This window comes from Cetorhinus maximus, chromosome 2 (genome assembly GCF_964194155.1).
Source record: "Cetorhinus maximus chromosome 2, sCetMax3.hap1.1, whole genome shotgun sequence".
In the NCBI taxonomy this organism is placed as follows: Eukaryota; Metazoa; Chordata; class Chondrichthyes; order Lamniformes; family Cetorhinidae; genus Cetorhinus; species Cetorhinus maximus.
In genome coordinates this window covers 183,092,257-183,114,908 of record NC_135880.1, presented here as the reverse complement: position 1 = coordinate 183,114,908, position 22,652 = coordinate 183,092,257, and the positions used below count along the sequence as shown (strand labels likewise).

At 42.7% G+C, this 22,652-nt stretch overlaps 1 protein-coding gene across 2 annotated transcripts in view; it reads left to right on the top strand.

Annotated features, from left to right (window-relative positions):
• The first annotated feature begins 158 nt into the window (after window positions 1–158).
• The window catches only part of LOC144668385 (zinc finger protein basonuclin-2-like), a 530,041-nt gene continuing 507,547 nt past the window's right edge, over window positions 159–22,652 (top strand). The window contains exon 1 of one of the 2 annotated variants that reach the window (XM_078530412.1): window positions 159–297. Coding sequence is in view for 1 of the 2 variants with exons in the window: in XM_078530400.1 (XP_078386526.1) it covers window positions 295–297 (3 nt within the window). In the remaining variant the exon portion in view is untranslated. The remainder of the gene's footprint in view (window positions 298–22,652) is intronic. The other variant, XM_078530400.1, reaches the window with a different exon arrangement.

Here is a 22,652-nt window from a genome sequence, read left to right as displayed (position 1 = left end):
TGAGTTGTGTCGGCTGCAGAGACTAGGAGCTGTGCTCGAGTCTGAAACACAGAAACAAACCTGGAGGATTCACATCGACAGAAAACAGAGAAATCCCCGGAGAAATTCGCCTCTCTCCTCCTCACCTCTCCCCCCTTTCACCCCAAAGTTTTGCTGTCAGACATTTCAAATTCGGCATCTGTCCACAGACAATATTGAAAAAAAAAACTTCTAAAATTCTCTCCTGAATCCGTCTCCTTTCAAGATAGGAAAAAAAAAAGTCACTGAGACTACAGATCCGGACACCATGCAGAAATGGTAAATATCTCTCCTTGATTGATTGATTTTCGCTGGAATTACTGAGCTGATTCCTGGAAGCTGTTGCTCACATATGCCGATGTGTCACAAAAAGTTTGTTCAAAGTTTCTCCCCCCGCCGGCCCCTCAATAACCCCGAGGCCTGTTTCTTTAACGGAGGGCGGGATGTTCTGGAGTTTGGGGTTTATAGGGTTGTGTGAGGGGAGGGGTGGAGGGATCTTTCCCCAACTCTAATTTTATTTTCCCCTAATTTCTGCTTTTGATGTACATTGGTTGGGGAAGAAAACTGAAAGGTAGTCTGTGTGCCTGTATCTGTGTCTGTATGTGACTTTATGTCTGTATGTGCCTGTGTGTATGACTTTCTATCTGTATCTGTGTGTAACTTTCTGTCTGTGTGTAACTTTCTGTCAGTGTGTGACTTTGTGTCTGTGTGACTTCCTGTCTGTGTCTGTGTGTGTGACTTTGTGTCTGTGTGACTTCCTGTCTGTGTCTGTGTGTATCTGTGTGTGACTTTGTGTCTGTGTGACTTTGTGTCTGTGTCTGTGTGTGACTTTGTGTCTGTGTGACTTTGTGTCTGTGTCTGTGTGTGACTTTGTGTCTGTGTGTGACTTTCTGTCTGTGTGTGACTTTCTGTCTCTGTTTTTATGTCTGTGTGTGACTTTGTGTCTGTGTGAGAGACTTTCTGTGTGTCCCTGTGACTCTGTGTGTGTCAGAGAGAGAGAAACTTTGTGTGTATGTGTGAGAGAGACTTTGTGTGTGTGTGTCACTTTGTGTGTGTGTGTGACTGTGTGTGTGTGACTGTGTGTGAGAGAGACTGTGTGTGTGACTGCGTGTTTATATGTGCGTAAGACTGAGTGTAAGACTGTGTGTGAGATTGTGTGTGACTTTGTGTATGTGTGACTTTCTGTCTGTGTGTGTGACCTCCTGCCTGTATCTGTGTATGATGTTCTGCGTGTGTATCTTTCTGTGTGTGTGACTGTGACTTTCTGTCTGTGTCTGTGTGATGTTCTCTTTGTGTGTGAGACTGTGTGTATGTGTGTGTGAGAGACTGTGTGTGTATGTGTGTGTGTGTGTTTGTGAGAGAGAGACTGTATGCATGTGTGTGTGAGACGTTTTGTCTGCAATTGTGCATATGACTTTGTGTGTGACTTTGTGTGTGTGTGACTGTGTGTGCGCGTGTAACTTTGTGTTTGTGTGTGTGCCTGACTGTCTTTGTATTTGTGGCCATGTGTGCCTGTGTAAAAGTTAATGCTGTTACCCACTCTAAGCCCCCGCCCCCCACCCCCTGCGCTTGCCCATCTCTTCTGGACTTGGTTTGTTAGTTTTTGCCTCACTCCCTTCACTTTAACGTTATGAGGTGTATAATGAGCATTAAACAGGAGATACATTGATTGGATTTGTAAGGTCTTGCTGATTTTTCTGCTATTCTGTTAATGTGGCATGCCCAGTGTCAGTGATCAAAGCAACTATGAAGTGGAGGAGACCTCTAATTGTCAAGCGTAGGCAGCTGAGGAGTGTGACCTGCATTCATGTGTCACTTTCTTTCTCTCCCTGTGTACAGTTTATAAGGTTTAGTATGCGGTTAAGTTTAGTTGTACCTCCTTCTTGGAGAGGCAGCTGATTACTTTTCATTTCATCTGACAGAAGATCCTTACAGGACAACAGTGAACATTTTGTTTTTTGATTACTGTTCAGTCACCCCTTGTGAAATGTTTCTGCCTGCTGGGTTCTCTGTGTGTCTGTTGCTTAACACAATATTTTGTCCTAATGGCGATGCCTGTCAGAGATGTTTCATGCCTCTGTAAGTAGTGGAGTCGAGAATGCCAATTTGCATTCCACCAGTGTCATTTGATTACTTTTATCTGTGCAGCTTCGAGACCAGTTCAGACCTTCCATTTCATCTTGGCATATCACGAGTGGATGGTGTGTCATCTTTGGAAATTCAGGCTGCTTTAGACAAAAAAAAACACTTTCATGTTGAAGCCACAGCCTCCTGCTAACTTGTCAGCAGCAGGAGCACATGATTCACTGAGACCCAGAAGAATGGAGTGAGAGGAGGGTTTGAGTAGTTCAATAAGCCAGTGGACAGGTAATGTGTGACATCCCATGAGGGTTTGAGTTAATGAAGAACAGGTTTACTTTCCTCTCCACACTGCCCTGACTCTTTCCCCATAGTTCCTTTTTTCCCATTTGAACTTACCCCAGCAAATTGATCTGCTTTTCTTCTTCTGCACTAAGGGAGAGGAGATATAGCATTATAGCTGAACCACTTCACTTCTGCCTTTGTTAAACCTATGGCACTTTACAGTCACAGCAAAAAAAAAGGACTACCTTCTAATATTCTTTCACCAGCCTTGCAATCTGTTATTATCCTTACATGCACTCACTAATGCTGGATTACAATACACAGCCACTGAGGAACAATAGTTTCACTCAGGTATGTGGGAGTAGCCTGCACATCCTTAACATTTCACTCTGTTTAAAAACTCCATCTGTAAATGTTTCCATGCTCTTAACAGTGGCAAAACGCAACAGATGATTTTTTCAAAATTACCAAACATATAAATTTTGAAACAAAGTATCTCGGTGGTGCCTTTAGGACATTTAGAATCTAGGAGGAACATTGATTACTTTCTAAGCAGTTTTAGAAAAATTGTTTCAAGTGAAACAGCTCAGAACTGATGGATGGGAAAAGACTGAGGCAGGAAAAGTGACCAGTAAAGGAAGAGGATGATGCTTGCACGGGAAGTTACGTGTCTGTATATAATATAAAGAATTGCACAAAAAGAAAATGCCTATCTGAATCTTAGATACTTAAATCACAAGTAAAATAATGTTGTGCCCCCTCAAATAATTACCATTCGTAAAATTTGACTCAATGTCCAAATCAATACAATTTTTGGAAAAAAATCCCAAATTAATTGCAAATCAGGTCATGATATCGCACAGAGAAATGTTTCTGCTGTACAATGTTCAAAATTATGGGATTGGGTAATGTGAATGAAATACTGAAATTAAGATAGTGCTGAATTTTGATTCATGATTTAGTTCTAAATTGTTTTAACAGTCCAGGCAGAATGCTTCTTCAATTAAACATTTCCATTGTTTGAGTAGAAACTGAAAATCTTTTTATCTTTGCTCATTGTGGTCAATATTTATCCATTTTAATTGATTGTTTCGCTGTAAATTAATTTTTGCTTAAGCACCATATTTTAATACATTTACAGTCTATATTACAAAGGCTGGATAACTTGTTGCATGACGTATTTATGTAGTCTACATGGACAATAAATGCAATAGAAGTAAAATACACTTTACAGATCAGAAAACCTTTTATTAATGGTACCAATGTGCAAGGATTTAGACAACAGAAAATCTATACTAATAATTCATTTGAACATTTAGTGTCTGAATATCTCTGGTCAGTGAACATTTTCTTATGCAGCACCAGGTCAGAACTAACTGTAATAGAAATAACAGTTGGTGCCTAGAATAAAGCAGAGGCAGGTAAACAATCTTTGGAATCAATTGATTCCACAATCCACAAGAGCATAGTGCAGGTGGTTCTATAACATCAGAAATCCTCTTGGCTGTACTATTCAAAGTGATGAATACACCTTTTATTTGTACTTATAAGTTTAGTGTGTACATTTTCTAAAATGTGCTGCCAATGCCCTATTTGTTTTATATGAACAGTTGCATACTAGTTTAGAACTTCGAACATTTTCTTTTTAACATCTCCACCATCACACACATGCCAAGTGAACTCAGGATTTGTTTCTGAAGGAAGCTTGTTGAAAAGGTTGTTCTGATTGGAAAGGTCTGGTTGTGTTATGTGTCGAGGTGCTGTGGGCTATGCATTCAAAGCATATATAAAAAATATAGGCGAGCTGCTGATGACACCTTTTTGAGGTTTGCTGTTAATGCTAAGTTTTAACAGAGATGAATACAAATGCCAATCATTTCCTCAAAGGTAGTTGCCATGATTTATTTCATTAAAAACAACAAAATGGCATTCAGCCTGGTAAATGTAACATGGAACTATTTTACTGACAGGAATGTAGAATTTGCAATGATCTGCTGTACCTTGACAAGCTATGTACTGTGCAGTCATTAAAGTGTCCAAGCTTTGATTTTAAAAGGGACAGAAAAGATTTATTATGTGTCGTAAAATTTAGATAATTTAGTTACCAGGTTGTAAATGTGATTAAATGAAACACTAAACAACAATTTTGCAGAATAATACCTATCATAATTGCATTAAAAAGTCAAATCACTGCTGTTTATCTGGAGACTGTACTTTCTGCTAAGCAGCAAAAGGTATCTTAAAAGAGGAACTCCGTGCTATGTGACAGTATAACCCCGAAATTGAAGGTAACTTTGAAACATTTCAATCCACTTCACTTTGCAAATCAGAGCCCATCTTTAACACCTACAGCTCCCGAAAGAAGGTAGTCAACCTTCAATTACTTCAAAAGCAAGTTCATAGGATCTTTTAACTTCTGAGTTTGACAACTATATTTTTGCTCAATGCCAGCCATAGGCACAATTGGATCAGTTTAATTACACAGTATTTATTTTGAATTATTCCACTTCGCTTATGAACTTTTGTTTACCATTAATACGAAGGGACAGAGAGTTCTTCTTGCATTCTAGTGTGCAAGCAAGCTGGAGTTTTGTATAAGAGCAGAACAGGTAAATAAAAGAGGTTTATTATGAGTAATCATGAAATGTAAACTTGAAAGGTCAAAAGAGGGAAAATAACTCAATAAAGCTGAACCAATTTTAGTCCACCATTACTGGCATAGATGCAGCTTATACCAGCATGAAGCATCTTTTTTACACCTGGTTAATGTATCAAAATTGTCATTTGTGCAAGCTCTTCAAAAAAAATGTTCTCGCTGCCATGAATTTGAGGCCCACGCCTGTTCATACTGGACCAAGCTAGTACTCACCCTGCTTTGTACAGGAACTTTATGGTGTTAGTTTCTGAGGACAGCTTAAACATAACTCAAACCACACTAGCACTCTGCATCACAACATTGATTTTGTTTTTTAACATAGATTTGAAAATTGATTCTTCTTGTTACCAGCTTAAGTGTCCAACAAACTTACTATATTTGTGCCAGATTGCAAACTATTTAATACGGAGTTTTAAAAGAAAACCATTTAATCTTTTAAACGTGCGTGACATTGTTTAAGATGGCCAAGGTTTGTACTTGCATGTACCATTTGATCTGTAATGTAGTGTTTATTCTGGATTTTTCCATCACTTCATAAAATGCTCATCATTTTGTACAAGTCTTTTTAAAAAAAAGTCCTGGAACTCCCTTCCTACCAGCACTGTGGGTGTACCTACACCACATGGACTGCAGCAGTTCAAGAAGGCAGCTCACCGCCTCTTTCTTGAGGGCAACTAAGGATGGGCAATAAATGCTGGCCCAGCCAGCAAAGCCCACATCCTGTGAATGAATAAAAAAGGTGTGACATAGAGGGGGGAAAGCATGTATAGGTTCAGCAATGGTAAAGTGAAACACTTTCATACGCCTCCATAACCTGTTCACAGTGGGCACAGTAATACCTACTTTGTATTTCCACTGGCTTTAGTTGAATTAAATCAATGAAACATTCCCCTTGTAAACGGGCAGTATTTAAACCAATCAGCAAATGCTTATGCATTTTAATGTGGATACGGAAGGTTATTTTTCATTCTCTTTCTTGTTTAGTGCTATACTGAACTTGATTTTTACAATAAAATACACCCTTCACAACTCTTCAATTAAGCAGGCTCATGTCATAATGAAAGCTGCCTTTTCTCGAACTCACAGGTTTCTATTTCTTTTGAAAAAGAGAGACCAATGCTGAGTTATGCAGTTGCTTGCTAATTTATGTCAGAGATTAACAAATATGAATATAAATAAATTAATGGAGCTTGCATTTGAGTGCATTGCACACCCATATCCAGAGCTGTAATCATGTTTTGAAAATGGTCACTGTGACCAGGTTGGCAGTAAAACATTTTGGTGATTGCTTTCTGGCTTTAACAGCTCCCACTGCCTCATTTTGGCCCACCCCTGAAGGTAAGTGTCTTAATGACAGTTTGATTTTATGCCATACATGTGGAGTCATGGTCATTAGACTAACCCACTGGATAACAGTGACTGAATAAGGAAAATTCCATTTTCATTACATAAGATTCCAGGATTTTTACTGGTGCTTTGGGATCACTTTCTGCCAGTCTGTTCATTTTTTTCTGCCAAAACTGAAAAGTAGAGGTATACACTTCTACGATGGGTTCAGCTGAATATTTTGTCATCTGGAGGCATGTTTGATGATGCAATATAATCTAAACTCACCCGTAGCTTCTCAATCATTTCAAATGTGTTCATTAATTGTGATTTTCATCAGGCAGTCCTGACAGGAGCATGAATGGAACATATATAAAATGGAACAACATGTTAGTGAAGGGCAGGGAAGAGAAGTCCAAAACTGTCCAGATATTGTCCTCAGGAAGTGAAACCCCTCTAAGAGAAAAGTTTGAATTCTGTTTCTGATTCCCAGTGCTTCCCACCATCTATTCTATATGTGCATTCAGGCCACTCAAGAACCCTGCCTTTACTTTAGGAACATACGAACAGGAGGAGGCCAGTTAGCTTCCTAAACCTGTTCCACCATCCAACAAGATCATGGCTGATCTGTGACCTAACTCCATATACCTGCTTTTGCCCCATAAATCTTTGTACCTTTGATTAACAAATATCTATCAATACCAGATTTAAAATTAACCATTGATCTAACTTCAATTACCATTGACAAGAAGACAGTTCAAAATTTCGACCAGTTATTCCATGCAGAAGTGTTCCTGAATTCCACTCCTTGAAGATCTGGCTCTAATTTTTAGACTATGCCCATAGCACTAGACTCCCCAGCTTGTTTCTCTCTATCTACCCTATCCGTTCCCCTTAATATCTTGAAAACATTGATCAAATCATCCCTTAACTTTCTAAATTCCAGAAATACAATCCTAGTTTGTGTAATCTCTCCTCATAAATTAACCCCCAGAGTCCAGGTATCATTCTGGTAAACCTACACTGATCTCGTTCCAAGGCTAATATGTCTTTCTTCAGGTGTGTTCACAGTATTCCAAGTGTAGTCACAGAATCACAGAGTTGTTACGGTGTAGAAGGAGGCCATTCGGCCCATCGTGCCTGCACCGGCTCTGTAAGCATTTTAATTTAGTACCAATCTCCTGCCCTTTCCCTGTAACCCTGCACATTGTTTCTATTTAAATAGTCATCTAATGCCCTCTTGAATGCCTCAATTGAACCCGCCTCCACCACACTTCCAGGCCGTGCATTCCAAGCCCTCGCTGTGTGATAAAGTTTTTTCTCACCTCGCATTTGCTTCTTTTGAAAAACACGTTAAAACACTTTAGTCTAACTAGAGCTTTGTGTAGCTGAAGCATAACTTTTACTCCCTTGTAATCTAGTCCTCCAGATGTAAAAGCCAACATTTCATTAGCCTTTTTGATTATTTTTTTGTACCTGTACATGACATTTTAATGGCCTATGTGACTGGACCCCCAAGTCTGTTTGGGCCTCCACTGATTATAGCTTATGACCTCGCATTTGCCTGCATTGAAATCCATTTGCCTCAGTTTGTTCACTTGCTGAATCTATTAATACCTCTTTGTAATTTTATGGGCAGGATTTTCTGCCTGTCGGGCGGGCAGGTCCGACCCAATCTCCGGCGGGCAGGGAGCCGATCCCCGCTGGAGAAGTGGGCCCCGCCGCCATTTTAAGTGGGCGGGCCAATTAAGGCCCGCCCAGCGTGACATCCGGCGGGAAGCGCTATGCGCTCCCTGTGTGGGCGGGGGAGGATTCCCCAAATGCGAGAGTGCGCTCTTTCACGCATGCGCATGATAAAGCGCACATCTCCCTGAGGCTAAGTGCAGCCTCAGCGAGATCGCTGAAAGATGTTCAAATGTTAAAAATAGAAAAATAAAAAAATCCTTAACATGTCCCCCTCATGTGACAATGTCACACGAGATGGGACATGTTAATAAATTTCACTCAAACTTTATTAAAGTTTTTTAAACCCTCCATGAAACCTCATCCCGCTGGTGGATGAGGTTTCATGTATTATCAGAAGCCCCCTGGGGCTCCTGGCCTGCCCGCCAGCCTTAAGGTTGGATGGGCAGGGCCTTTAATTGTTTTAATTATCCTGTCAATGGCCTCAATTGGCCATTGACAGGTCGGCAGGCGCGCAGCTGATTTTGCTGTGCCCCCACCTTCCTGAAGATTTAAATGGGGCGGGATGATGTCGGGGGTTCCGCCAACATCATCCCGCGTCATTTAACGCGTCGGTGAGTGGGCCCTGCCCCCTGCTCGTCGACGGCAAAATTCAGCCCTATGTTTCCACTTACTTGTTTACAATGCCTTCTACCTCTGGGTCATTGCCAAATTTGGATACGCCGTTTTCTATCCCATCATCTAAGTTGTTAATGAATACAGTGAATTGTTGAGGCGCCAAGACAGATCCTTGTGGGAAACCACTTGTTACATCCTGCTGATTAGAGTATGTGCCCATTATTCCTACTTTGCTCCTGACACTCATCCAATTTCTTAACCTGATCAATAATTTGCCTTCAGCTCCATGAGCTTCAACTTTAGCTAACATTCTCTTCTGAGGAATTTTATCAACTGTCTTCTTGAGGTCCATACAAATAACATCCAACCTCAATCCCCTGTCCACTACTTTAGTCACCTGATCATAAAATTCAATCAGATTCATCAGGCATGACCTACCATTTACAAATCCATGTTAGCTCTCTCTGATCAACTGAAAATTTTCTGTGTTCCGTCACTCTATCCTTAATTATAGACACTAGTAATTTCCCAACAATAGATTTAGGCTAACTGGTCTATAATCCCTGGGTTTTCCTCTAATCTTTCCTGAATCAAGTGAACTTTGGAAGATTATAGTTAGGGCATGTGCAATATTCTCACCTACTTCTTTTAAAACCTTCAGGGTAGTTTTATTGCTCTTTTAGTGACCCTTTTTAAGCAGGAGCTACTGCTACCAATCTTCAGCCTTGCTTTTCCTTAATTCTGAAAGCAATGCGTTTTTCCTTTTCAAGTTCACTGCTTGGCTTTTATTGTCTTCGTGTTGTAAAATGGTTCATTTGTGCAAAATAATGAAAAACTGCCAAGACAAGTGCTGCTGTGCACTCTCTGAGAAGCAATATAATCAACAAATTTCTTCTCTTTCTCAATTTTTGAAACAAGAAACTAGGCCATGTCAACAGCTTCAGCCTTTTGAATTGGCAGAAGCAAATGGATTTTTTTTGGTCAACTTTTTCCTTATTTGCACTATATTGTCACCGACAGGCATGCCCATAAATCAGGATATGGTTATGTTACTGTGTCAAAAGTGTTGAGAAGACTCTGTGGTAAATCACGTCACTAATAGGCAGGTTTTTGAAACATTAGAAATAAGTGCCCTTTCAAAGAAAAACTATAGTGAGAGAAAGTTTATTTTCTCAGATCCACAGTTAATCATATTTTTAATTACGTTTATAGAGAAGGTGTATTCATGCATGTTTCACATTTTGGCAATAAAACTTTCTTTTTTAAATCATACAAATTTAAAAGACCAGAAATTCAAATTTAGTGCATTTTAAAAATCAAAATATATTTTGTGCTAATTATCCATTCAAGCTTTCAGACTAGATGTGGGATGAGCTCTTGCTACTATTTCAATAACATTTTTCCTCTACCCTCAGAAGAATACTCTCTACTGCAGTAGTCCCGCATTACCATTTCTCACATCAGCATGCTCGTGGTCTCTCTAAATGGCCAATTCGGCACCAAACTACACAAGAGTTTTGGACAATGAATTTCTGCCCTTGTGGCAATGGATTGAGCCTCCAACCAAATTACTTCACTTCTGGCCTAGCCAGCACAATGAGAAGGGCTTTATCTCCTCCAGCATTGCTCCCTAGCGGTGAAAAGACCATGTGATAAACAATAACCCCACTGTGTCCCGTAACAGAATTTTCAGAACAAATCACTTTGTAACCCCCATGCCTTTAATCCCCATTCACTGCAGCTATTTATTTGCTGATCGCTACTTCCTATCTCTGAGGAATATTTAACTTAATCCTCCATTTGGCATAGCAGCTCAATAGAAGGTCAGCAGTTATTGCCCACTCCTAACTGCCCTTGGTATGGTGGTGTGGGCTGCCCTCTTGAACTGCAGCAATCTGTGTGGCGTAGGTACTAGTACAGCGCACTTAGGGAGGGAATTCCAGGATTTTGACCCATGTCAGTGAAGGAAAATCGATTATAACTCCAAGTCAGGATAGTGTGTGACTTGGAGTGTAACTTAGAGGTGGTGGTGCTCCCATGTACCTGCTGCCTTTGTCCTTGTAGGCAGTGCTGGTGTCGGGTTTGGGGGATGCTGTTGATGTGCAAGCTTTACCTGGAAATTCGGGCACATGAACTTCTGTGCTGCTATTCCAGTAGTGCAACACACTTTGAAACCCAAAATACTATTGGCTGCTCGACAGAAATGCCCATTGTATTGTTTAAAAAGTTGACTTAAAAACACCCGAATTGTTGTTTTATTGTCTTAAAATGCGGCAGGATGTGTGTTTAGATTTACTTATGTATTTTCATTCCTGTGCTGTGTGCACATTACAGTAAGATACTGGTATGTATCTTCCAACCAGTCATTTGCCTACACAGTCTCCAGTCATCTTATGCCAACATTCTTTTGGGTTACATAGAATTACATAGAATTTTAGAGCACTGATACAGGGCATTAGACCCAACAGGTGTTAATGTTCTGCACTAATCTCCTCCCACTTTACTTCATCTCACCCCATCAATATATCCTTCTATTCCTTTCTCCCTAATGTATTTATCTAGCTTTCCCTTAAATGCTTCCATGAGCTGAGCATAAGAATATGTCTTGAACAATTATACATGAAGTTTTTTGCAGTCATACTTTATACAAAGTGGGAATTCGGAAGAATTGCTACGTTTAATCCACCAGTCTTGTTTTCTGTTTAATTTAATTGAGAAATTTAGATGAAGAGACAATGCTATTGTGCAAGACACTGCCATGTTTAAAATGAGCAGGAGAGAAGCATTAATGGAGAAGCAATGCTTGGATGATGCCAACCATCGATTTTAAAAGCCTGAAAACTAGGAAATGTGACTGAGATCAGGGGGCCTGACCATTTTGAGGTTCTGGGAAAGGAATGAAAGTAGGAGATTTCGACATAGTAAGAATACGTAAATGAAGAAGGATTTTAGGAGGAGCTAGAGCTGGGAGGAGAGGAGCCAGGACAACCGCAGCATTATAGAGATATAAGAGATGTTTGAAAGGGAAGAAGAATTTGGCAAGGGAGGAAGCCAGGCTTCATGAAGCCAGTACTGGAGTAGGTTATTAAAACAGGCATTGGTTTCTAATGTCATCGTGCATCTATTGCCTGTACTGATATGTTAGAAACAAGTTCCTAATTTGACTTGAATACATAAAGATAGTGGCCCCATGGGACTTTGGAAGGCCTATGCTGGATAAAGTGTAAGCTGGTCATTCTTAAAGTGTCACATAGCATATTTTACACTTTTATTATGCAATAAAATCCATAGCCAAGTTATCTTGCAATGTCCGCATTAAGACCACTTTCTTTGGACTAAAGGGCACCTGTCACTCTGTCACCAAGCTGATTTAGTCCAGTTTCCCTTTTCCTCAAAGCGAAACACACAACAGAAGCAGCTACAAGCTAAGAATCACACCCTGAACTTAACAATCCCTCTGTAACAGAAGTACTTTCATTAAAAAAAAACACATTTCCCCTTTCATAAAGACAAGGTAATAATACTGTGTGCAGCCAGGATATTCCTGTCATTATCCAACATCCTGAAATTGACAAAACCTTCTGTGAAACATATACTTAAATATTCCAGAATGGAATACAAAACACAAAAATAACATTTTCTCATGGTAGCAAAAAGTAAACAATTTATTTAAGTTAGCATTGAATAAATTATAAGTTAAACCTCAAACCTGACATTGTACATGACATACAACTATCATTTCCAATACAGGCTTTTCATGAAAGGATAGATTGATTTATACCTTTTGTTTTGTATCCTGTTTTTTGTTACAACTTTACGTTTGTTACCCAATCTGCTGAGATATCTACCCCAGTGTTTCTTTTTCTGTAACCAGACATGTGTACGCTTACAAAAGCATCTGTGTGCAGCAAGCTGTTTTAAATATTGTGCCTCAGTTATTCACTGTCCTCGCCCGGCTTGAGCCAAGAGATCTCTGCTCAGCATCTGTGGATTACCAAAGCCATTCCTTATTGTACCTCTTGTCAGTTATTCCTATTCATTTAACCTTTCATTAGTATCTGTGTTGCTTCACTGTCTGGGAAGCCAGGCACAAAGCAAAGGCTCGCTGTCACAGTTATTAGATTCCTTGGTTACATCTCAGCAACCATAAAAGAAGTGGGTCAACACTGTTGTCGAGCACACTGCATTCCTGGGGTGTTCTTCTTCTGTGTATGTCAGGGACATGTGCCACATGTTGATAGGGCATCCTAGGGATAAGTGCGCAACATGGGGGCTAGGCAAAGGCCATGAATAGGAGCCTCATAGGAGTTTTTGCAAAGGCAAATGATCTGCGCAGGAATTTTAGTTAAAAGGCTGCTGAGATGGACTGTCTTATAGCGTTGCCAAGGTTGTCTGTGAGATGCTTGTCAATCACACCACTTTACACCAGAGCTGTAACATGACTGTTAGAGAGAAATTGACTTTTACCTAGTGTCAGGAAAATATTAATTTTAATTTTTATGCAGTGACAGACTTTTTGCAGAGAGGGAGAGTGCAATTGTCGACTGTTTCTGACACTGGTAATTATAGAGCAGGAGTTACTGGTCAGAGGCATTATATACAAACTCAGAATGATGCACTGTATGATTAAAGTAATCTTTAAAAACATCCTTCAGGATCAGGAGTCATTTTATTGAAAAGTTAGTAGTTTTACATTTGGTTATTCTCTCCATATTGCTTGTACAGCAAGTCAAGGTTTGAAAATTTACTAGCAAGCACTGTGATTGAATCCAAAAGTGTGTACTGTATGTGGAAATAAGTAAAAATAAAACTTACCAAAGTTGTGTTGTGATGAAATGCTATTAGATTCCAATTATTCTATTCCTTTTTATATTACCTAGAATGGAATTTTATACAATGAGAAGGCAATCACTCATCAGATCAGAACCCTACAAAATTGGTCTCTAATCTACAAAGCAAAATTGTCTTGACAAACCAAGTAATTTATATTAATCCAGGGCAAATTATATTGCCTGGTAGTTTCAGACAACAGAATGCTGCTGAACAATCTGATATGACTTGAAAACTATCTGGTGAGAAACTTTTGTGAACCTACTGTTGACTTGAGAGAGAGAGAGAGATGAGGATAGAGTCATTATTATAATAGTTAAATTGATAGATAAGATAATCCTTGTGATAACTTTGCCGACTAGTAGAGACTCTCCAGAAGATTCAAACTACTCAACCAGTTGGTAGGCTTTTGGATTCTGGCAGTTTGATTGGACTTTAATTAGGTTCATTCAGATGATCGTATTTTCATATTGTTTCCATTCGGTTAAGTTGCTTCAGGGTTAAATCTGGTGAGTATCCTGGAATGAAACGTGGCCACTAAAAACTGTTAACTGCTAATGTTCATCAAATACCAATGATTTGGGAAAGTGAGATGTTACATTAACCGATAGAGTTGATTGTGCTACGGTTTACTGCCTGATGATACCAACACGTTTCTGTGATATGGTTCAATGAGAATGGACAATAAGCTACACATTACAGAGTGTATAGTGCAACGTCCTAACTTTATTCAAACCCATACTCAAATGTGACCTGTTATTCTATCACTCGGTGTCCAGAAGTCATTTATTATTTGTTTCTTGAACAAACTAACACAATTATGAGATGAGAGCTGTAGATTGAGCAGCTATCAGCAATCATGTTGCACTCTTTGAACCTCCAATGCAAGTATCAGTCAGTCTACATAAATGCCCTTTTAAAAGCCATGGGACTTGCAGCAAAGCATCACTCATACTCTGTAACTGTTCTCAGATTTACGTAGCAAAGTGGCAATTGAAGTGAGTGATGTATAAAAATAGGAAACTGCTAAAAAGCAAACCACATTATTTATTTATTTATTTATTTATTGGAGTACATATAATTAATCAGCTTTGTCGTTTTTCTGATTGATGAGGATGGCTTTGAGAATCTGACGTTGTGATTTTGAGCCTGTCATTTCTGTCGCTATAGAGCTACTTTCTCTATGCTAGAAGTCATTAGCTCCATGTCAACATGAGTATTATGTTAGTGAATACTGATCATCCCAAATTCTACTAAAAGAAAAGAACAGCAGAATCTCAGTTTTAATTCAATTAGCCACCCATGATAATATTGTGAGAACTTTTGATTTAAATTGCACAATTTGTAGGAATGTGAATTTGTTAGGTTGTGGATTTCAGAGAAAAAACAAACCTTCCCTTCCTTTCTTCATCAAAAAAGGAACTTCACCACTCTATGCTGGATACATTTGATGATGAAATGAAAACATCCTGTTTAATAGGATTCTATTGCTGTGGCTCTTTAAAGAACTTTTTCCAGTCTTGTGTAATTTTATGCAATGTATAGTTCTATTGAACCGCAAATTGTAAGAATCTCAAATAAGTGAAGGGCTGCACTGTTTCTATGAGCTGAAATAATTCAGGATAAAATGAATGAATTCAGGACCAATGTGCACACATTTGATATCATAAAATAAATTGTAGTTTGTTTATGAGCCAGCAAGGCTGCCGTGATCTGTAACCTGTCACATTGTTGTTCCCTCCTTGATAATGCCATGACAGTGAAGATGGATTAGTAGATAGCGGCGGAGTGAAGGTACAAAGTAGCATTCTAATCAAGGGGTTTGCTTGATGCCGTCAAGTGAACCCCTCAATAGAATTCCTACAAAGGCTGTATTTATGTTCATAACCTAAACCACTGAATATGATTACGATCTTCAAATCAGCACCTGCTATCTTTATTTATTTAAGAATAAAGTTATTGACAGTGCTAAGTATGGTTATGCGTGGAACACTTATGAGAGATGCCATTTTTGAGTTTGTTGCACATTAACCAGACAAATAGAGAGCTGGGATTAGCTCAGATTGATGTACATGGGAAATAATTTAATGCGTTTATGATGCCATTATTGCTGGTTTAATGAGAAATGACAAGTTGATTACAGGGAAAGTCCTCGTTCACTACATGTTGTAGACCATGGTTTCAATGTAGTGAATTATCAAGCTCCTTCAAATAAATTAAACAGTATTTCAACAAATTTGCATTGAAAACAATCTTTTGCTAAGAAGCAAGGACATCATAAGTTGTGGAAGAACAGTCACAAGACACTGTCACCAGTGTGATTTCCAGTATGTATTGTCCAAATGAGAGCAGTAACTGGATGTATTATCTGCCATTACTGATATTCAGTGCAGCCTTGCTGAACATGCATAGTATAGCCAAGAAAGACTATGGAAATTCCACTGGATTTTGGCAGCTTCTTGAAAGAAACAATGACTTGCATTTATGTAGCTCTTTTCAGAACCTCAAGATGTGCCAAAGCACTTTACTGCCAATGGAGTACTCTTGAAGTTTAGTCATTGTTGTAATGTAGGAAATGCAGCAGCCAATTTATACACAGCATAGTAATAATGACCAAATCATCTGTTCTTGTGATGTTGGTTAAGGGATAAATATTGGCCACGACACCAGGAAGAACTCCATTCTCTTTGAAATATGCAATGGGGTCTTTTACATTCACCTGAGAGGGCAGGCATGGCCTCAGTTTATCATCTCAACTGAAAGGTAGCACCTCTGATAGTGCAGCATTCCTCCAGTATTACACATTTATGGAGAGGCGATTGAACTCACAACTTTCTACCTCAGATGCGAGGGCTTTACCCACGTCTGAGAGCTTGAGATGGTCTGAGGAATTAGAGGTTTCATCTATCCAGTTGAATATTAGAAGGGAATGTGCTCTGAGTTGCCATAGCAGCAAATTCAACCAAAAACAATACCCAGGAACATTGTCATCAAGCATCACAAACCCCAAGGCTGAGTCTGAAACTTTGGGGCTTAAATTGTTGATTTGCACCATATTATATCTATGGTCATGTGGTGCATGTATCAAACAAGTATGCCTTATTCTAAGCCTTGCTTTATACTGTGGTTATAAGGATGACAACAGAGTGTTGACATTACATATATTTTTTGAATTTTGGTTTTGGTTTTACATTGTTGGTTGGAGTTGTCACCAAACCTTCAAGTTGTTCAGATTTAGCTGATTCATGTTTTAAAAATGAATTCATTAATTTTGTGCCCACCAAAGTGAGGGATGACAGTACTTGGAATGCAGATTGTTTGCCACAAGAAAAATGTCAGAGTAAAATTTCTCCTATTTTGTTCCATCCTGGCAGAGTTCTGGAGGCTCAGTAGGCAGGGCCCCTAACTTCTGAGCCAGAAGCTCCTGATTCAAGTCTCACTCCAGGACTTGTTGGCCACAGAAGGAGCATTCATGACGTGGTTCATGGATCGATAATCAGCTTGTAAAACCTTCCAACGCTTTCTCACTATTCCCTAAAGCAAAAGAAGTGTGTGTGAAGATGAAAAATAAACAAACACACCCCATCCTCAGAAAGGAAGATCGGAACAGGAGAGTATTTAACCCCTTAAGCCTGTCCTGCCCATTCAGTGAGGTCATGGCTGATCTGTGATCTAACTCCACATACCTGACTTTGTCTCATATCCCTTAACATATTTGGTTGACAAAAATCTAACAATCTCAGTTAAAATTAAGAATTGACCTAGCATCAACTGCCATTTGTGGAAGAGAATTCCACAATTCTTCACCCTTTGCATGAAGAGTATTTTCTAATTTCAGTCATGAACGTCTGGTGCTAATTTTTAGACTATGCTACTTTGACCTAGACTCCCCAACCATCAGAAATAGTTTCTCCTGATCTACTCTGTTTTCCTTAATATCTTGAGAACTTTGATAAAATCACACTTTAACTTTCTAAACTCTATTTTGTTTAATCTCTCTTAATAATTTAACCCATTGGGCAGGATCTTCCAGTCGGCGAGCGGGGCCAGGGCCCACTCGCCGACACATAAAGTGACGCGGGATGACATCAGGTGGAACTTCCGACCTCATCCCGCTTCATTTCCATTTTCAGGTCGGCGGGGGCGCAGCCGAATCAGCTGTGCGCCCGCCAACCTGTCAATGGCCTATTGAGGCCATTGAAAAGCTAATTAAGGTCATTAATGGACCTGCCCGTCTAACTTTAAGGTCGGCTTCAGAAAAAGCATCAAACCTCATCCACGGGCGGGATGAGGGTTTTTTAATATTTAAGAAAGGTTTCGATAAAACTTATGGACATGTCCCAACTCATGTGACAGGGAGCTGATCTTCCTGCAGCAACACTTAGCCTCAGGGAGACCTGTGCGCTCTTTCGTGCACATGCGCAAAAGAGCTCACGCCCGGCTGAGGGAATCCCCCTCCCCGCCCGCACAGGGAGCGCTCAGCGCTTCCTGGCTGACGTCACGCTGGGTGGGCCTTAATTGGCCCGCCCACGTAGAATGGCGACATGCCCCGATTGGGGGCGCCGATTGGGAGTGCGCCCACCTGCACTCGCTCCTGCACTTCCCCCCCAACAGGGGGAAAATTTTTCCCATTGAGTCTAGGCATCATTCTGGTAAATTTACACTGCACTTCCTGCAAGGCTAAAATATACTCCTTCAGGTGTGATGCTGAGAACTGAACACAGCACTCCAGTTAGGATCTAACCAGGGCTCGTATTACTGAAGCTTGGCTTTTAACCCATTGTATTTTACTTCTCCAAATATAAAGATCAGAATTCTATTAGCCTTTTTGATTATTTTCTGTACCTCTTTGTGACATTTTAATCATCTGTTTACCTGCAGCAACCACGGGCTGAATTTTGCGCTTGACAGGCGGGCCCAACCGAATCGGCGGTGGGCGCGTAGCCGATCCTTGCCGCCGAAATGGGCCGCGCCGCCATTTTGTGCGGGCGGGCCAATTAAGGCCCACCCTGCGGGTTTGCGACTCCCGTGTACAACGGGAAAATCCAATCGGCAGTAGGCGTGTTCAGGCCGCTGGTTCCAATGGGGAACCGTCAGTCTGTATAAAGAACGGCCAGGCAGCCTCCTTTAGGCTGTTCACCATGGCCACTCTTAGGGAAGGACATGGCTTGAGGGCAGAGGAGGAGGAGGAGGGGTGCAGGCTGCAGGATAGGCCAGCGGGGGGACCCTCGGTTCTCAGATGCCTGCCTTGCTGTCCTCCTCGAAGAGGTGTCCAACCATTGGGATGTCTTGTTTCCGGAGGATGGGAGGAGGAGGGCCCCTCACGTGACCAGGCAGGCGTGGCAGGAGTTGGTGGAGGCTGTTAGCTCTCAAGACACTGTGCGGCGCACAGGAACACAGTGCCGCAAACGATTCACTGATTTTCTGCGCTCTGGAAGGGTGAGTACCATGTCAGCCTTGGCCATTTGACCCAGCAGGTAGCCCTAGCCTTTGAGGTTCCCCCCCACCCCCACGTCTTAGTGTCGTTACTGCATTGGGCATTTGGCGCATGCTGGAGGGGAAACAGGTTGTGACCATGCATACATCAGCCTTAGTGGTTGAGGAGAAGATGGGTTCTCCCCGCAGCATATGTTGGTGTTTGTTGCATTTGAGTAGTCTGGGGGCAACCTGCAGGGGAGGCAGCTAGACACATACTCAGAACTCCAACACATGTCTTATTGATGGTGGAAGGGGAGCCTCAAGGTGTCGTGGCCAAGAGCCAACTGCTGGCCTCGGCGCCACACCTAGTTGCACCTCCTTGCCATGGGCGCTAAGACCCATATGTTATTCAAAGTGATGGATGCCGAATGTGTCCAAGGTGGCCTTTGGGGCAGGGGGTTGGGAGCAGCCGTACTATCTTCTGGTGACTGATCACCAGTAGTGTGGACAGGAGCCACTGGAGTCCTCAGATGGGCCACTGTGGTTGGGGTGCGGCGTGCACGTGCAGAGTACATGAGCGATCAGCCCCAATAAATGGTGTTCTCTGTTCTGCAGGCAAAAACTGAGAGCAATATGATGGAGTGGCAGCGGACTGGTGGTGGGCACACCGTGTTGCAGCACCTCACCATGTATGAGGAGCAGGCCATGGAGCTGGGGAAGAGGCAGGCGGCCAGGTCGGCAGGTGTCGGCGAGGCTGGGGTGCAGCGGCCAGGTATTTGAGGGCCACAGTCCCATCCACTCTGTCTCCCCACCACCCAAAGCACTGATGGTTGCTGCAATCGTTAATGCAGCAATACTGCTCATTCACAGACTGATATAGTCAGACGTGTGGGACATACACAAAGGTCCCTCAGCCCCTTGAGAATGTGCGTCTCTAGCACCTTCCAAACTCGCCTTATCCCATTTGTGACCACTATCCCCATGCCCTAACATGCCATGGCATCGCTACTGCACATCCAAAGACTTATATCATCTTAGGAGGGTTTGTACCTTCACCACCCTTTCAGCCAGTGCGTCCCACATTATTCTGTCCAAAAGGTCCTCAGCACCTCACCTGTCAACCTCATGGCACTCATCTTAAATGAATGCCACCACGTTACTCATCCCTGTGTCAAGGGGAAATGTTGCCTTCTGTCCACCTGTTCTATGCCCCTCATAACGGTATGAAGGTCAATAATGTGACCTGTCAATCTCCTGTGCTCCACGGCAAATGTCACAAGTGTTTGCAACATTTCCTCATCATTCCAACTCTCCAGGCCAGCATGCATCCAGGTCAGGAACCTCTGCACTCTCCCCACTCCAATGCCATCCCTCCCATGAAGCGCAGGTTCAACTGAATGCAGAAATGTAGATGTGGCCTCGACAGCGTTTTCTGCATTTGCAACATGACCTCCCTTTTCCTACATTCTATTCCTCGGCTAATGAAGGCAAGTCTGGCTTCGACCTTGTTAAACGCCTTATGTTCTTGTTCTGCTACCTTAACGGGTCTGCCCAGCAAGGTCCCTGTAATCGTCATGACATCCCACGGTCCTACCATTACTCATGTATTCCCGTGCCTTGCTTGTCTTGCCCAAGTGCTTAACCGAACACTTATCCACATAACATTCCATGTGGCATTCCTTAGGCCATCTGACCAGCCTGTCTGTATGAGCCTGTAATGTTTGGGCCTCCTCTTGACTATTTACCAACCCACCAATGTCCGTCTCCTTAGGTTCTTGAAGGTTGAGCGACTTATGAGGCTGGGGGGGGAAAAGGGATGAAAGGTGTTACTGACTGAACGCTAACTGATGCACTGTCCTTGTTGTTAATTTCAGCATCACCACCGCATGGCCACCACCAACTCGTCCAGAGCCCCCCCTCCACACCTGAGGGCCAACACTTGCGACTTGTGGCACATCATTTCAGCGAGCCAGGCACCAGCGCAGCGACAAACACTTCGGTGGGGAATATAACTTCGGCTAGTGTCCTGGGGTACAGTGGAGAGGGCACTTCACAATCGCTGGTGGAGATGGCACGGACAGAGAGTGCTGATGGCGCCAGCAGCCGGAGGACTGCAGGGGACCAGGCACATGCTGAGTCTGGCAGTGATGATGTGCCTCTGGAGATGTCAGCCATGCAGCAGCTGCAGGACAAGTGGCAGGATGCGCGGGAGCATCTGGCAGGGTTGCTTGAGGGTGTGCTTCAGTTGGTCTCTGTGGTGGAGGCATCCAGGCAGAGTGTCAGTGATGGCATGAACCTCAGGACCGAGCTTCAGGCTTCCACCACTGAGAGATTGGCAACCCTCATGGAGAGGGGCTTCCAGTGGATTGAGACTCTTCTGATTGGGTTACGCTCTGACCTGCAAACCCTCACAGCGCTAGTGGCCACAGGTGGTCAGTCGCAATGTGGGAGATGTTCTGGGCACCAAGTGTCGCCGCTCGGTGCCCATCCATCTGCGGTGAGCAGGGAGGTTCAATGTGACCTCACGTCGGCGCAGCAGCTGCCTGTCGTCTCTGCGAGCTCCTCTCAGGGCGCTCCGGATGAGGGCAGCAGCTCCTCCGCCCCTCTGCCAGTCACCGTTGCATCTGTTGAGGCTGCGACAACTGGAGAGGTGCCAGTTCTGGAAGTGGCCACTCCCTCCCAGGCGGGGCCAGCACAGGCTCCATGAGCCAGAGGACGCCCGCCAAGGTCATCGAGGCCAACAGGACAGCAGAGTCAGCAGGCTGTCTCACAAGCCACTCCGAGCGATGTGGCGGCACCAAGACGTAGCACCCACAAACGTAAGCATAAGGTACGTTAGGCACTCCACGGGTTTGTCACTGGTGATTTTGTGTTGGCCCTAGATTAGGGACTATATCATTATGTACATCTGAGTGACGTTTGTGCTTTATTTTGGATGGAATAAAGTCCAGTTTTCTGACCATGGCTGAGGGTGTTTTCTTTGTGCTGCATTTATATGTTTCACAGGCATCTCATGAGTGTTTGAGTGGACATTGATGCTTCTGTACTCAGCCCTTAGTTGCAGCTGATGAGGTGGAAGATGTAGCACCTAAGTGCCACGTGTGGAAGCGCCAGGCAATGCTGGTCCCGCTGATCCATGTGTGTGGAGCTAGCTGAAGGTTCGTTGGATTAAAGTCTACTGGGTGTCCCTGCCTCCATGGTGTAGTAGCAGGTCGGCGTGCTGCCCCTCATCATTGCCCTGTGCTTCCTCATCCTCTGAGCCACTGCTGGATTCATCATGTGCAGGCTCATCCACTGCGTCAAGGTCTTCATCGTCCACTGCATCCCCCTTTCCAGCGCAAGATTGTGCAGAGCGCAGCAGACTACCACTATCACAGAGACACCATCTGGGGGGTACTGGAGTGCGCCCCCTGAGCGGTCCAGGCATTGGAAGCGCATCTTGAGAAGACCGATGGCTCTCTCCATCACAGCCCTTGAGGTGCCCTGGCTCCTATTGTAGCGCTGCTCAGCTTCTGTTCTTGGATGGTGAAGAGGCGTCATGAGCCACCTTCTGAGGGGATAGCCCTTGTCACCCAGCAGCCAACCATCCAGCCGGGCTGAAGCACTGAAGAGCCCCGGCACCTGGGAGTGTCTGAGGATGTAGGCGTCGTGGGAGCTGCCTGGGTACCTTGCACAGACTTGTAGAATCAGCATCCTGTGATCACACACTATCTGCACGTTCATGGAGTGGAAGCCCTTC